Source organism: Equus caballus, chromosome 2, assembly GCF_041296265.1.
Source record: "Equus caballus isolate H_3958 breed thoroughbred chromosome 2, TB-T2T, whole genome shotgun sequence".
NCBI classification, from domain to species: Eukaryota; Metazoa; Chordata; class Mammalia; order Perissodactyla; family Equidae; genus Equus; species Equus caballus.
Genome location: NC_091685.1, coordinates 2687518 through 2704469, shown reverse-complemented (window position 1 = coordinate 2704469; position 16952 = coordinate 2687518). Strand labels below are relative to the sequence as shown.

Sequence of the window (16952 nt, the reverse complement as noted above, 5' to 3'; positions counted from 1 at the left end):
AGCAACTAAGAGATACAGGGATTTATAAAAGTATGAAACTAGATGTATGAAAGCACTTACACACTGTGGGACAACAGTAAGCGTTATTATTATCATCATCACTATTACTGTTGTTGTTTTTACCATTACAGTTCAACCCGCATTTTTGTAAGTGAGTAACGATCAAATTCAGGCCTCCTGCCAGCAAACCCAGACCGCCTTCCATGACCTCAGTCATTGAGCCCTCAGGTTCCACCACGCACACTTCCTAGACAGAACGCTCTCCTCGGAGAGGTGGATTTTCCAGGCTCTCACCTTGACCCAATCTCTTGCTTTCCGAGAAAAATTCCTTTATTGTACCCAGAACTATTAATGCTGCTCTGCCTCAGGCGGACACTGAGAAGGACTTGAGAGAAGCACAAAGAACCGTCACATCAGCGCTGCGCCTAATTACAGTTCACCATGTCGATACAAACAGCTCGGGCAAGGGGGTCTTTCTAACAAGAGAAGCCCTGTTAAATAACCAAGGCACAGTCATGGAAAACGAGTTTTAAATTAAAATCGAAAATAAATGTGTGAGATGGAAAAATAATAAACAGTAGACCCCATATAAAGCAATCAGCTGTCTAAATACAAGCAGAGACACCCACACGGACAGCTCTGATTTGTCAAGTGTAACGGCCTCTGGAATTCGGGTGAGAATTTTCAACAGTCTTTCTCCAGTACTCAGTTGACCCTCAGGACTCCCGGAGCTCCCAGAGCACGTTCGTGTTTGTGATCCACAGCACACGCATGCCACAGGCCCTTTGGCAAGGATAAAGAAAGTACAGTGGGAAACACCCTGACCTTGCTTTACTTTTTCTTGTTCCATAGCATTTATCACTTTCTACCAAAGTACATTATTTATGCATGTCTACCATTTCTTTTCTGTCTCCCCGCATTAGAATGTAAACTCCACAAGGTAGGGAGCTTCCTTTTGTTCACCAATGTGTGCACATCCCTGAGAACACTCCTTGGCACTCAGTAGGTGCTCAATGAATTTCTGTTGAATGAATAAATGGATAAAAATTTAAGGGTAGTTCTGGTCAAGCGACTTAACCTCCCAGAGTCTCAGTATCTCATCTGTAAAATGGGGATAATAATATGGAACTAATAGACAGAACACAAGAATTCAGTGAGAAAAACATCGATGAAGCACTTAGCACAGTGTCTGGCAATTAGTGCTTAACCAATGGTAGCAATAACTATTCCTCAGAGCTGACTATTTATCTTCAAAGTTTGTAGAAAGCACTCCTACGCCCATGCCAACGTAAGGCACCATGGAGCAGTGGAGAAAGCATGCAGAGCTGAAGATCAAGATATCTTCATCTGTGCTCATGCTGCTCTCCCACAGGGCTCAGAATGAGCTCAGAAGGAGAAAATAAGAAGACTCCTTAACAACCATCCAGAACAGCTTCAGTAAACTATGGCTCATGGGCCAGCTACTTGTTTTCACAAATAAAGTTTTATCGGAACTCAGCCAAGCTCATTTGTACATATTGTCTGTTACAATGGCAAAATTAAATAGTTGTGAGAGACCATATGGCCCGCAAAGCCACATTTACTATCTGGCTCTTTAAGAAAAAGTTCGTGGAATAATTCTCAGTTTTCAGACGAGCAAACAGAATCCCAGAGAGCAAGCAGATGAGCCATACCCAAGGTCACATTACATATTTAGGCTCTGCAACTTTGAGACCAGTGGCTCACACATCCCTTCAGAGGCCCAAATAATAGCTGATAAACCTTCAGTCACAGGGCCTGTCTGCATGACAACAACCATAAGGGCAGTTTGACTTCTCCCCGTGGAGAGCAAGTGAATGGTCACTTGCTTACAAGAGGCCCTAACTATGCTCTTGAAGGAGAAAGATACCTCCACGGGGAATTGAAAAGAACATGGGCTTTCCCAGCATGCCAGGCTGGGGTCAGTTGCCAGCTCTGCAATTTGTTGGACAGTTGACCTTGTGCAAGTCCTTTACCCACTCTGGGCCTCAGTTTCCTCATCTGTTTGATGGGAATAATAATACTCTTAGTTGACTTCTTAGGGGACTGAATTAAATGAGACAAAGTATGAAAAGCAGCTAGCACAGAAAATATTACCTTTTTACCTCCTTAAAGACCAAAATTGATAAAATGATTCATTCAGGGAAAGATATTATATTTCTGAGTTTACCAAATATGCTTGAAAACATTCATGGTCTCACCTTCCAGGGTAATATGAACACCCTTTTCCCTTGTCATGAATTATCCTGTCTACATTATCTTACAGAGGCAGCTTCCTGACAGAGCCAATTTCTAAAAATGCGTTGGTTTTGAGGTATAGATTGATTTTTTATTGTGATAAATTAAAATCCAATATCACCCAAAACGACACTAAACACACAGAGACTCAATTTCTCCCCTTAGATGTTCAGGCTCTCTGATATTAAAATGGATGTGGAGCTACTGTCGGGCCTGCAGGAGCCTGAGTGGTGAAGTAAGAAAGCAAAGGGTATGGAGAAGCTATATAGAGAAAAGACGGTAAAGAGAAAAAAAGGCAAACCAACGAAGTGGAGGGAGGGAAGAGGACACTTCCTACTTCCTGTTTGGTGAGCATCAGGGAGCGACTCAGATATGTCCCCAAAGCCTAGGCCTTTGTCATATAATTTGCTGGGAGGTCTCAGGCGGCACTTCTCTTTGGGTTCTAGGTTTCTTCATTCATAGATGAGTAGGGTAGTCAATGCCAAGAGACTTTCTATCCCTGACATCCTAGGACTGGGTAACTCTGCATCATGTACATTATTCTTCCTGTACTCACTGCCTGTATAGCAAAGTTAGCATCTTTGGCATGAGCATCTTGGGCTCCAATATCTGGCCCAGACAATTAGCATTTCCTTATAAGTTGACTTATTCATTATTTTCTTCTTCCTTCCTTCCCTCTCTTTTGTTCCATCCCTCCCTGACTGCCTTCTCTCCTTTCTTCAGTGTCCAAGTAGCATCACTGTCACATGCCAGGGCCTAGGCTAGACACAGCAATAGATGAGACAAGGTACCTTGGGAACATGTAGTCTGATGGGGGTGTGAGTCAACTCACTATGATAGAGATGACCATGTGCTATGACAAAGGTGAGCAGAGGATGCTGTAGGAACGTTACGAAAGGATTTCTTAATTCTACTGAGAGGACCTAAGAAAGTCCATACCAGAGAGGGGACAATATAGCTAATAATAACACCTAGAGCATTTTATTATACCAGGCACTAGTCTAAGTCTTAGGGGATTAATTAAATCCTCATTTAATCTTGCACCAACCCTAAGACTTATAGGTCCTTTTATTATCCCCATCTTACAGACGAGTAAAAGAGGCATAGAATCATAAATAAGATTGCTTTCTGGCCACACAGCTGGTTAGGAGTAGATCCAAGGCAGTCTGGATCTTGAAGCCGTGCTCCTTCCACTATGCAGTTTAGCCTCTCTGGTGCCAGTACCACACTGGTGAGGAGTGTTGGCTGTGGATTCAGACAGACCTGATATGAATCCTGCTCAGAGGATGAAATGCATGAAGCACTTAGTTTAATAAAGCACCTGGCCTGGAGAAAGGGCTTGATAAATGGTAATTGCCGTGCTGTATTGCTGTTGTTACTGTTGTTGACATCGCTGGACCCCGAAACATGAGGAGATGTTCACTGGGTAAAGAGGGACAAAGGACATTCACAGTGGAGGGGTTACCTTGAGCAAATCAGGAAAAGTGGGCAGTGCACGGTGTGTGCAGGAAATAGCAAGATGGTACCCCCAGCATTCTGCTCATCCACTGATGAGCAGATCTTATACTTCCAGATCTGCTACATAGGGCCGGGCAGGGTATGCACTGCGTAGCTCTAAGGGGAACTAGTCATAGGATAGTCAACCAAAAGTGTGTATACTTATAGCAACATCTTCCCAGCAAAGGGCAATGAGTCTTAAAGAAAGGGAACTTTTCCTGATTTGCACACAAAGGCATTTTATGGGCTAAGAGTGACCTTATAGTCACTTATAGTCACTGTACCTCCCCCCTCTATATCTAGTGCATCTTCAGGGACACAGAGTACACCAAATAGTAACTGAGGCTGTAAGGGACAGGATTTAATCAAAACTCTTTGGTCTGACATTCTAGTCCTTCTCATCTGGCCCCTGCCCTCCCTTCTCAGCTTCCTCTCTCACCGATAGCAATCACACATCCTCCCATCCAGAACAACTGGGCACCTCACTCCTCTCCACACTTGCCTTCCTTCATGGCCTTCCCACTTCAGGGCCTCAGAATCCACCCCGTCTGATCCCCCTTGCCGGGACACTGATCCTGTTATATCTCCGACTCCAAACCCTGTCTATCCTTTAGGATTCAGCCCTTTCTTCCTAAATTAGTCTATATTTTTTACAGACGAAAAGAAATCATTTCTGCTTTTGACCTTGCATGATGATTTTGTCTCTTTCTCTTATTAGACTCATTACTCTTGCTTTGAGCTTTTAGTTATTTATATACGTCTTACCTCCTAGGCTGTAAGTTCCTCGAAGGAAAGGTTTCATCTCTATGGTTCTTCATGAACTAAAGGTTCATCTCTATCTACCAAGTAGAACATCCTTTTCACTCACTAAGCATTTGTGAAATGCATGAATGAGTGAATGAACTGAGCAGAAGGGCAGCACGGTCTAGACAGGGGTTCTTAACCTCAGCTGACCCAAAATTGCCTTTTTTTTTAAACAAATATTTTTCAATCCTTCCTTTATTGTTTGGAAACAATTATATAATCTACCTACACAGAGGAAGTTTAAGCAAATCAAAATGTCCTAATTACAGCAGAAAGGAGAAATAAAAGAAGATGATTTCTGATGAAAAATAATGTGAATTTCTACATAGAAATGCTTGGTTACAACCACAGAACAGGACGGCATTGTCCCATGTTTGCACTTTCTTATAATGAATACATTTGGGTTTAAGACAGCATTCAATTCAACACTGTTGACACTCTCTTCCTTATACTTGCTAATTTTAAAGAAGGGGCAAACCAGTCAAGTGCGGTGAACGTGAGAGCTGCACAGGACAGCGCCGCAGCAGCACCGTGCTGGGAACTCGGGGCTGAAGAGCAGCACGGCGGGCTGGCTTTGCAAAATGATGAACAACTCTTGGTGAGGTTCCAACAAGACAAAGTACATCTTTCTCAGTTTAGCTGCACTTCTGGAAAATTCGCTATTATGGATACGGTACAAAAATACCTTGCTGATATGTCAAGTAGAGTTAGGTCTTAGATTCAGGTAATTATAAACAGGTTTTTCATCTACATGAATATCTGGTAAGACATTTGCAAGTCATATGGCACAGGGAGCATTTCTGTTGTGTGTGACTGTCTTGTACATTGCAGAAAGTCTAGCATCCTTGGCCCCTAACAAATTTTTGCATTACCACCATCTCCCCAAAAAGTTGTATCAACTAAAAATGCCTACATACATTTCCGAAACACCTGTTACAGGACAGAGCCAGGCAAGTGGAGAATCGGTAAAGGAAACAAGCTTAGGAGTCATAAAATGTGAATTTGAATTCAATTCCTGCTACACATAGTAGCACTGGACAAGCCACTTATCCCCTTAGTTGACTCATCTGTAAAAAGGAGGTGCATAGGGGCCGGCCCGATGGTGCAGTGGTTAAGTTCACACGTTCCGCTTCTCGACAGCCCGGGGTTCGCTGGTTCGGATCCCCGGTGAGGACATGGCACTGCTTGGCAAAAGCCATGCTGTGGTAGGCGTCCCACATACAAAGTAGAGGAAGATGGGCATGGATGTTAGCTCAGGGCCGGTCTTCCTCAGCAAAAAGGGGAGGATTAGCAGTAGTTAGCTTAGGACTAATCTTCCTCAAAAACAAAAAAAAACAAAAACAACAAAAACAACAACAAAAAATAAAGGAGGTGTGGGTAATAAAAATCTCCAAGAATTGTTGGGTGTCAAATGAGACAGGAGACACGAAAGCTTGTAATAAGCCTGCTCACAGGCCAGTCATTATCTAATCCAGTGTTGTGAGAGTCCTGTATACTGTTTCAATGGCTCCCAGGATGACAGGGACGTCACACAGACCCCCAGGCCCCAGCATCCTCCTCTACAGCCCCTTCATCCTCCGCCCTGTCTCCTCCTCTAGGACCAGTTTCCCTTCCTCTACTTCAGCTACTCTCCCCAAACCCTGCTCAGAACATCCAATTAGAACTAAAGGAAGTCCAGTCCTATTTTTGAGGAGACGCAAATAAGGTGACATCTGGTTTTCACTGAAGAATAAATTAGTAAACCATCCCGGAAATTTAAGTGCAGTCATTGCATTTAAAACGCCATTACCCCTCTATTATAAGGGACAATATTCAATCCTGGGCCACTCTCCACTCTCCCCTGCTAAGCCCTAGTTATTCTGTGCATGTTTGCTGACTCTTAATCACTAAGTCAATCTATTTTTTGTGTAGTAAGTATCACTGAGGACCTACTATGTGGGAGTCATTGTGCTAACTGGATGGATATCAGCGACGAACAAATAGATCCGGTCTTGTTCACGTGTGTTTATAGAGGTGCTCAATAAATATTTCCTGAAGGGGAGAATGAATGAACACACACATCTTTCTCTTATAGACATCTGCGCATTTAGAAATATGGTTTTCTCTTCCCTGACTTGCTTATTTGGTCCTCCCCAACCCACTCCTTCACTGCCAAGTCAGTGTGCTCTTTTCTGTGAAAACCTTTCTGAATATTCTAGGCAAAGCTCGGTCTCGAGCCCCTAGGAACTGACCACTCCATTCACACCTGTGTCTCAGCAGCTCTCAGTCCACTGTAAATCCAGAAGAAGTGGGCTCTACCAGACACTGAATCTGCTGGGGCCGTGATCGCTGACTTCCCAGCCTCCAGAACTGTGAGAAATAAATGATTGTTGTTTACAAGCCCCTATTTTATGGTATTTTTGTTAGAGCAGCCCAAGTAGACTAAGACGGGTATGTTACTATTAGTAATATCTTACTAACATCAAGGATACTGGACCAGACTGCCCGGGTTTGAATCTCAGCTATGCCACTTATTAGCTGTGTGACTTACAGTATTCGGACCTCAGTGTTCTCATCTGTACAGTGGTGATAATAACAGCACTGACTTCATGGAACTGTTGTAATATAATTAGAAGGGTGCATACAGTAGGGCCAGATCAGTGTTGGCTGAACCAAATGAAGAAGCAAAATCTACATGTGATTGCGGCAGCAAGATGTAGGATCATCTTGAAAAGTTGATGCAAACCACTGCCCTCTTTCTGAAAAACAGATGTATCTTTAGGATCCTGAAATATTTATGATTTTTTTATGGCATAAAATTATAACAATTCTAAGGAATAAAATTACAAATGAGGAGAGAAGAGAGACAATGAGTTTCTTTGGAAAGACACAGGATTCTGAGTTAGATGGTCTATTCTGAGCCTACAGCCAAGTCAGGGACACTCCCAGAATCTTAGTTTCCTTATCTGCGAAATGAAGACGACATCACTCCTGCCTCGGTGTCCACTGGTCTGATCCGGAGATCTGGTAACATACTGATATAAAACCATTACTACCCCTAATTTGCTATTGCTCCCACTATTACCAATAACGCGTTTACATATGACATTTCCTGCATTTCCACTGATCCCTTTGACATATCAGCAATACCTGGGTATTTGAAAATACGAACAGCTTTCAGGATTGATTTATTCCCTGAAACATGCTAATAATAAAATAATAAAACAAAATTTACTCATATAAGGTTTGGAATCAAGAACGCTTTGAAATTCAAGACAAGGTGTAAATTGCTGCAAAGGGTCTCTTTAATTGGGATCAAAACATTTTTGACAGCTTTTGGATTTTAAAATTCTAGCTATTGTCACGTTCTGCAAATGTTTCTTTTCTTGGTTTGAAAAAAAAATGCAGTCAGGCTTGAGCAGGAATATAGACACGATAAACAAGGAAGATTTGTCATTCCAAATGACAAACACCCTGTTCTCCATTTCTCCGATATGTAGGACAGACACTTCACTGGGACGCCTATCCTGCACAATCCCGTCAGCCCCTGCTGGGCAGTGACAAAGTTTAGTAAACTGTTCCTGGAGGTTTTGAAAAACCTCCATTTCTCTGAAGATAAATCACATCCATAGGGATGACTTTAAGAGAGAAATAGAACCTTAAAACTAGTCTCAGTAATCAACTTAGATGCGACTTTGTCCAACACTGCATCCTCTACTTGACTGCCTTCTACAATTTCCCCATCATATGGTTGTTGCTTGAATACTCCTAGTGATGGTAAGCTCATTTGCACAGAAGGTGGTTCCATCTAACTGTTGAGCAGCTCTGAGTGGTAGAAAATTTTTATTCATGAACTAAAACTGCTTCTTAGAAACTTCTATCACCTGGTCTCTCTTCTATTCCTTAAGTCACACAGACCAAGTCAGCTTCTTATTCTACTATACAAACTTTTGGAGAGATGAGCCCTATAATATGGGGTGCTCTGCCCCCTATTGTCTCTACTTCAGGCTTAAACAGTTCAGTCCTCTCTGCCAGTTTTCCCCAGACCTGTGTTGAGGTATAGCAACAAGCCAAGGCTGTAGAAGCCGGAGGCTACAGAAGCCTAACGCTCATCAAACAGAACTGGAGTAGACTAAGCAGACAGAAATCGCTTAACTCTGCCTTCATCCTGATTCTCCACTATGGATCTCACATTTTTTTCCACAAAGCCAAATGGCTTTGGGCCGAAATGATGATTTTACTGTTGTTCTCTTTGTGTCCAGCTAAAGAATAAAAGAGAGCATTACAAAGTGTGGTAGTATCATTCTGTGGGGCCAGTTTGGCGACCCTTGAATGAAGATTTAGATGAAGGTAAAGAGCAGAAACTGCCTCTTCTCATTAGTTAAAATTCGGTGATTAGGACTTTCATTGTCTGGGCACAGCTTATTCGATGGTGGGGTACATGATGGGAGAGCAAGGCCACAAAACATGGCCGCTGGGACAAGATAAAGCGTCATACTCTGCCTCACTCCTGTCCCTTTGGTTATGCCAGCAGTCATGGTGATGGGCAGGCATGGAATTGGGAGGAGACTAGAGCTGATGACATCATATTGGGGCATAGAAATCATTGTGAAAGGCTTGATCCACATTACTTGGCTCCCTACCATAAAGGATACTAAGGGATCAATAATCTCCCCCAAGTTTCTACAAGCCTGTGTGTTACCCAGGACCCCAAGAGGATGCATCTGTGTTGAGAAGTGTTGGCTCAGCACAGTTTCCAGTCTCCCAGCTGCCCTGGTCCCCCCCAGGATATCTTTTGATTTGTTTGTAATCTTTTAATCTTTTTTTTTTTAAGTTTGGCTCTGAGCTAACATCTGTTGCCAGTCTTCTCTCTCTTTTTTAAAATTTCTTCTTCCCAAAGTCCCCCAGGACATGGTTGTATATTCTAGTTGTAGGTCCTTCTGGTCGTGCTATGTGGCACGCCACCTCAGCATGGCTTGATGAGCGGTGCCATGTCCGCATCCAGGATCTGAACTGGCAAAACCCTGGGTTGCAGAAGCAGAGCGTGTGAACTTAACCACACGGCCATGGGGCTAGCCCCCTGTTTGTAATCTTTTTAAAATGTGAAGTTCAAAACTGAGCTCAGGTCTCCAAACTATAGTCTGCCCAGGAAACGGAAAAACTTCCCCGGGTTTAGAAATCATACTTTTTTTTTCTTTTTTTGAGGAAGATCAGCCCTGAGCTAACATCTGCCAATCCTCTTTTTGCTGAGGAAGCCTGGCCCTGAGCTAACATCCGTGCCCATCTTCCTCTACTTTATATGTGGGACGCCTACCACAGCATGGCTTGCCAAGCGGTGCCATGTCTGCACCCAGGATCCGAACCAGCAAACCCGGGGCCACTGAAGCGGAACGTGCACACTTAACCGCTGTGCCACCGGGCCGGCCCCAAGAAATCATACTTTTGTTAAGGCAGAAGATGCTCACATTAGGCTCTTAATCTCACTACGTTCAAGCTCCTTTACTACACATGCTTGTGGCCTCATTCTGAACTCCCTTCCACCAGGGTATCCCCAGGTAGACCCACCTTTCTCTACACAGAGAGGTCAACCGCAATGATTTTTGACTCAGGCCCACTGGAGGCGTATTCCCAGTTCTGCTGCCTACATGCTGGGTGGACTTGGGAAAGTCATTTATCCTGAGAGAGCATTTGCTTAATCACGGTTAAGCAAAAAGACTCATGAGCCAAACTGCCTGGGTTCTGATCCCGTCTCCACCACCACTTACTCTCAGCAAGTTACATATACTTTTCTCTCCTCAATATCTTCAGCTACAAAATGGAGATAATACTACTATCTACTTCACAGCGCTGTTGGGAGGATTGGATGAATTGGCACTTATCAAGGGCTTACAACAAGGTCTGGCACATATTACGTGCTCAATGAAATAACTATTATTATTATCTCACAAGACTCTTGTGAAGACAAATCTGAATAATGTGTATAAAGTGACTAATGTGTTCCTAGCAGATAGTAGTTAATAAATGGGAGTTATTATTACTAGTTATTTTTCATTGTGGTAAAATATACGTCACGTCCAATTTACCATTCTAACCATTTTAAGCATACAGTTCGGTGGCATAAAGTACATTCACAGTGTTGTGCAGTCATCACAGCCAGCCACCACTAGCACTGTTTTCCTCTTCTCAAACTTTCACTCTGTGCTCATTAAACACTAACCCTTCATTGCCCCTCCTGCCAGGCCATGGCAACCAGTGGTCTACCTTCCTTCTCTATGAATTTGACTCCTCTAGATACCTCATATAAATGGAATGTTACAGAATTTGTCTTTTTGTGATTGGTATATTTCACTTTGTACAATGTCTTCAAGGTTCATCCATGTTGTGGCATATGTCAGAATTTCCTTTTTATTGCTGGATAGTATTCCATCGTATGCGTACACTGTATCTCGTTTATCCATTCATCCATTGATGGACACTTGGGTTGTTTCCACCTTTTGGCTATTGGGAACAATGCGCTATGAACATGGGTGTACCAGTATCTGTTGTGTTACTAGTTATTTGGGAGTAACTTTTCTTCAAGAAAACCCATTTTTACTGTTAAATTATCATCCTACTACCCATATGGTGTTCTAATATGAGTCAAACAAAGAGGAGAAAACAATAATGCAAAACATCTAATGTTAAGTAACTTGGCTAACTGAGTATTATTTATATAGTGGTTGATAAATTATCTTGTGAACTTCAAAGGAGGTGATATATGTGGAGGTGTTTTATAAGCTGTAAAGCACTGAACAAATAAAAGGAAAAACATGTCCATCTGACTCTCACTCTCTTGACGAAACAGATCATAGAATGTTTTCCTGTTTTTCCTTTACCTTCAATGAACAGGACCGACAATGTCAGGCAAGCCCTGGGGATAAATCTAGGAGCTAATTGCCGCTGGGAGGTTGATGAAAACACAAATCACTTCTTTGGTGGGTTCAGCAAACATATCAGCCCTTACATTTCCTGGTCAGGCAGCAACAGATATTTCCGAGATTGAAAATTCCATTTATTCTTTTTGATTACAGCAGTCGCAAGGTGCCGCAAGTTCAACTTAAGAGAGTCTGGATGCTTTGACCGAGTCAAAAGACCTCCATGTGTCTCCCTCTAGGACAGATGTCATTAAAGTTGCCAGCACACAAAGAAATTTAACTTAAACAGTCACATTACCCACTGCTCTTCAAAGCTCATCAATCTCCCATTAGATTACCAGAACTACGTGACACTTTTATCACAATTACACTATAAGAAACACGGTGCAGTCACACTGCGGCCAAGTCAGGGAAGAGCCTCCCTTTGATGGACGGTCATAGCTGATCAAGTTTGTCAGTTGCTTTATGTGTTTTTATGCTTGTTTGATATTCCTGCCCAGAGAGTAGAGGCTTTTAAGGGCACATCTGTCAATGGATTCAATTTCACAATGCCATGTGGCTCTTTTACTTACCCCTGTCTTCTCATCAAAGATTTTGATTCCTCCAAAGGAGATGGTTAAAAAGATTTTCTGTTTGTGTTCTCCTTTGGAACGAGCGCCAGCAACAACGCCCTGTTGAAAGGAAGGACATGGTTTTTACTTTAGTGTTTTCATTTGAAAATTCCCTGTGGTCCCAAAGGCATGTCAGATACCATCAACCAATGCCACCAATCGTGCACACTCCTTTCCCTTCACCCGTTCCATGCTTCCCTACCAGATGTGCTTGCGTCTTCTTGATGTAGAGTAATACATATCCTAGCTGTTCTAACGTTGTATAAATAGGTATGTGAACATCAATTCATTTGACTAGCCAAGATTTATAGAACACCTTTGTGCCTAGAAATTTGGTTCAGAATTGGTGATCTCCAGATAAACACAATATGGCTCTTTTACTAATATCTGTGCTGGGTTTTGTATTAGATATGATTTTAATCTATTCAATAAGGGTACACCACTGAATATATTCCTAAATCTGATTTTATTTTTATATTTCTGGAAAAAGTTTTCATATGAATCAATTTTAGAGATTAGACAGAAAATAAAACTAGTGCCAAACTGCATGCCTCAATTTTGTTTGGAAAAATATGATTGTCATAGTTATATGCCTATGGTTTGGAATTTTCACCCACAGACATTTGTATTTTCCCCTACTCTTTTCCCTATCATTCCTGTCCTCTTGAGGAAAGTACCTACCAAACGCTTTCCACTTATCAGGACTTTGTTTCCCCACTTTTCCAAACTTTTTATAAACTTAAGATATATATATGAGTCAATTAAAAGGTCAATGTCACAAAAGGTGAGGATGTTACTCTGATCAGTGCTTGGTCCCTAGGGCCCAGGACAGTCCCTGGAGGGCAGAGGGAACTCAGTAAATTATTGCTATATGGCTATGCCATCCAGAGTCCCCAAAGTTGATATGATTAAGTGAAGAGTAAAGACACTTGCTTTTTAAATTAGCCTCTGGGGCAGCCCATTACAGGTAAGCATGGGCTTCGTGTTAGGGTACCGCTCAGAGGGTAAGGCCATGTCAGCGATTCACACTCCAGGGCTCTTGCTGACTCTGCATTAGGCATTTCAGGGCTCAGCCCTTCATCACTGCGAGCCTCCAGAGACGTCAAGATGAAGCCCAACTCTCTGCAGTTATGGCTCTGGGCTTTTAGGAGCAGAACGGTCTAAAATAATAATGATTTCATATTTCCAGGAGATAAAAGCAGTTTGTGCTGTTCTCAGAACAGCACGTGCTGTACGTCAGTCTCAGAGAATGACCGCATTGTTAGACAGCAATGGGTGTGACCAGAAGGCAGAAGGAAGGGGCATTCTCTGGAGGCCGTTGGACTACCCTCCCTTTGGGTATTGGAAATTTTCTGTGGAATCAGAACATCAGGATTATACTCCTGGCTCTCTGTGATCTTGGACAAATTACTAAATCTCTCCATTCCACTTCCTCAAGTGTAAGTACCTTTCTTGCATGCTTGAGAGAATTCAATGAAAATCTGTGTTAAGTACCGAGCACAATGCTTGGTACACTGTAAGGATGGAATAAAAATTCATTTCTTCTAGTACGTGAATGATTGTGCCTTAAAGCCTGTGGTCCAGTTCCTGTGTGGCTACATCCTAGTAGGAAATTCACTCCCTCATGAGGCGCCCATTCATTCTCAAGCATCTCCCACACACTCACAGACTTACGGAATGTTAGAGGCAGAGAAAACCTTAAAACTAAACTAATCAGTCCAAATTTCCCAACTGACAGATGAGAAAAATGATGCCCAGAAGGCTGGGAGGACAGTCTCGAGGTGGTGCAGAGGGTTGGTAAAAAGCTGAGACTACAACTCCGCCCGCTAGACTCCTGGTGCAGGAGCAGGTCTTGTCCTGCCCACTGTGTCCTCCTCCTGGCTGGCCGAGTCTCTCACTGTAACCCGACCCAGAGGGCACTAGCTTTCAGCTCCTCAGGGCTGCCATACATTGACATAAGACACCTCCTCCAATGACCACCCTCTGAAGAGTTAAAGAGAGTGACTCCCCTCCAAAGCTGAGTCTTCTGTCTCTTTACCTTCCTCCCCCCATTCAAAGCCTTCCAGATTCCATTGTGCTGCCTGCTTTCCCATCGATGCACTGTGGGATGTTTTTAATGAGATGGGGGAATGGGCAATGTATGTCTTTGCAATCCCAGGGGTAATTGCTATTTCTGTTCAATGCCACCCTATCACCCACCTCCTCTGATCCCTTAAGCCAAGGTACCACACCCTCCATGCTGAACTGCAATCCATCCTTTCTCCCTGCTTTGTTTCTCCTCGTGGCGCTGACCACCATCTGACGTGTTATATATGCATTTGTTGACTGTCTGCCTTTGCCCAGTAGAACGAAAGCTCAATCACGCATGGGACTTTGTTTTATTTGCTCTATGTGCCCGGTGCCCAGAACAGGGCTGGGCATAAAGCAGGCATGCAGAAAGGTGAACTGACTTTCCTTCACCCGATAGTGGACAAGCCAGACTTCGGACCTAGGACAATTTGACTTTGAAATCTGTGTTCTCGGCTGGAGTAAGAGTAAAGTAATTTATGCTGCCATCCCTCCACACCCTAACCTCCAGCCGCAGGCATCCAGACACACAGAAAAGAGAGAAGAAGAAGTAGCCCCATCACAAACAGAAGGATTGGAAGGACTGTGTCACAGGGGAGAATTGCCCTCCTCCTTGTTTCCTGGGTGAGAACATCACAGAACATGGAGGGGAAAGGGTGGCACCTTTGGTCAGGAAGACTAGCTTCAACGTCTCCATCTCCGAAACGGTCCTAACAGCCTCTGGCTCTTAGAACTACTGCAACATCCGACAGCAATAATTCCTGGCACATAGTAGTGCTGGCTAGATAATGCCCCCCCTTGCTTCCTGGTTCCGGGTAGCCATCAAAGAGCTCCCTGGGAGAGTACGGCTACATATAACAGAGGATGGAAAGAGAAACATGCAGGTTCCAGGAGCATTTCTGCTTGGGGCTGCTAATGGTAGCTTGACAAATGAAAGAGAGAAGGACTATTCACATGGTGCTATCTTCAGGGAAATAAAACTCAAATTTTATCAAGCACATTTCTCCTGTGAGACAGGACCCTGAGTCCAGCTCTGAGAAACTGCACTAAGTCCAAGCAAGCCTGCCACCGGACAGCACGGCTCAGGGTCTCCTCTCCCCACAGGATTATTCATGGCTGTCACGCAGAACTAACGAAGTCCAGGAGACAGCTCTGCTTGGGGAGGTGGATGATGTGGACGTAGGCGTCATGTGGAGCTCTGTGCCTAATATTAGCCATCTCACCTAGTAAGTCACTGTGGGAAACCTGGGAATTAGAGAGTCAAACATTTCTGGGATACCTACTACATGCTAGAAGCTCTCTTGGATGTCCTAGAATTTAGCCCATACCGCAACCCCGGGGAGTAAGAATTCTCTCTCTCTTACTCTGCATATGAGGAAACAAGGTCAGGAGTCAAGTGACCTGCCCACACCTCAAGGAACTAATAAGACAGAGCGGGAATTCAGCAGTGATCTTTCAGATTCCAATACTGCGGTTCCTTCTGCTGTAATGATCTCTAACAGCCTTTTTGGGAAGCATAGATAAAAAAAACCCGACTACATAATATACTACAGATATGTCAAAAATGTTCTGAAAATAGCTAGGTGGAACTACCAGCTCCCAGACTCAGGAGTGAAGAGGAACTCTAAAATGGGAGTAATCATATTCCTTACCTTATAAGAGTGTTGGGCCATTTAAAGGAACCGTGCACATACTGCACTTGGCACTGTATGCAGCTTGCAGGGGGAGCTCAATAAATAACAGTGGCCATTATTACTAGCAGTCATATTGGTATTATTAAGCAACACCACATGCTAGGCATTCTGTGAAATGATTGACACAGGCATCTCTAAGGAAGGCACAGCACACAGAGGCAGTGTCTTGATGGAGGAACTGAGACACAGACGGGGTCAGGGGTGTCAGGCAGGACTGACAGGCTGCCCTGTCCAGCTCAGGGGTTGCTGTGAGAATCAGATAAGGCCTTTCCAGGAAAGGGCCTTAAGAAACCTCACCAGCATGGTGCATGCACATGATGGGATGACCGAGACAGGGACATGGAACAGGCAAAGCACACGTGTCAACACGACAGGCTTCAGGCATGAATGGCTGAAAACCTAGAACGCTATTCCAGAAAGCTCCATGAACTAAACCCAGTCTCCAATCCCAGCCCTACTAGTTACCAGCTATAGGATCTTTGGGAAAAAAAGAAAAAACTCATCTTAAGTTTCCCTTTTCCCAGTTAAAAAGAGGAATACTAATATCTTTCTCTGCCCTGCTTCGTGCCCAGAGATGGGCCCCTGTGGACTGCATTCTCTGGTCTTCTGAGCTTCCTGCCCTCTGGCTTCTAGTTGGATTCCACCAATGCGAGACACTGGCAGGAGATCAGAGGGTAAAAGGACAGAAAGGTCGGGGTATTTCTTCCCACTTCTTTCTCAGCCTTCATCCTAGTACATCCCTGGCAGTAGCTATATTTTTGCTTGGTGAGGGAGGTGACTTCCTCCTCCATCTCCCTCTCCTGGGTTCCAGTAAATCTCTTCTCCCCAGGGTGGTAAAAGCTGCCCACTGTTGCTAGTTTCTGGGTACCTCACCAGCTCTTGTCTGCTACCTTAACCTTGTCTACTCTTTGTAAGTAGCTCCTTCATCAAAATGTCCTCATTTGACTAGCCAGATGTTTCTTATAGGACCCTGACTGACAGATTTAGGGCTCTGTCATTAGCCCTCCAAGCACTGTCTTTGGGAGATCGGACCCTCTCCCATAGCTTCAGCCACCACCATTTTGCCCAATGTCTCTGAAAGCTGACTACTTTGGAAGTCAATGAATAGTGGCTATAGGGTGGTAGCTTAC

At 43.7% G+C, this 16952-nt stretch overlaps 1 protein-coding gene across 34 annotated transcripts in view; it reads right to left on the bottom strand.

Annotated features, from left to right (window-relative positions):
• DAB1 (DAB adaptor protein 1) overlaps positions 1-16952 on the bottom strand; it is a 1085079-nt gene that overhangs the window by 113726 nt on the left and 954401 nt on the right. For all 34 annotated transcript variants that reach the window (NM_001242550.2, XM_070245401.1, XM_070245360.1 and 31 more), the window contains 1 exon segment: positions 12023-12121. In NM_001242550.2, the coding sequence (NP_001229479.1) occupies positions 12023-12121 (99 nt within the window).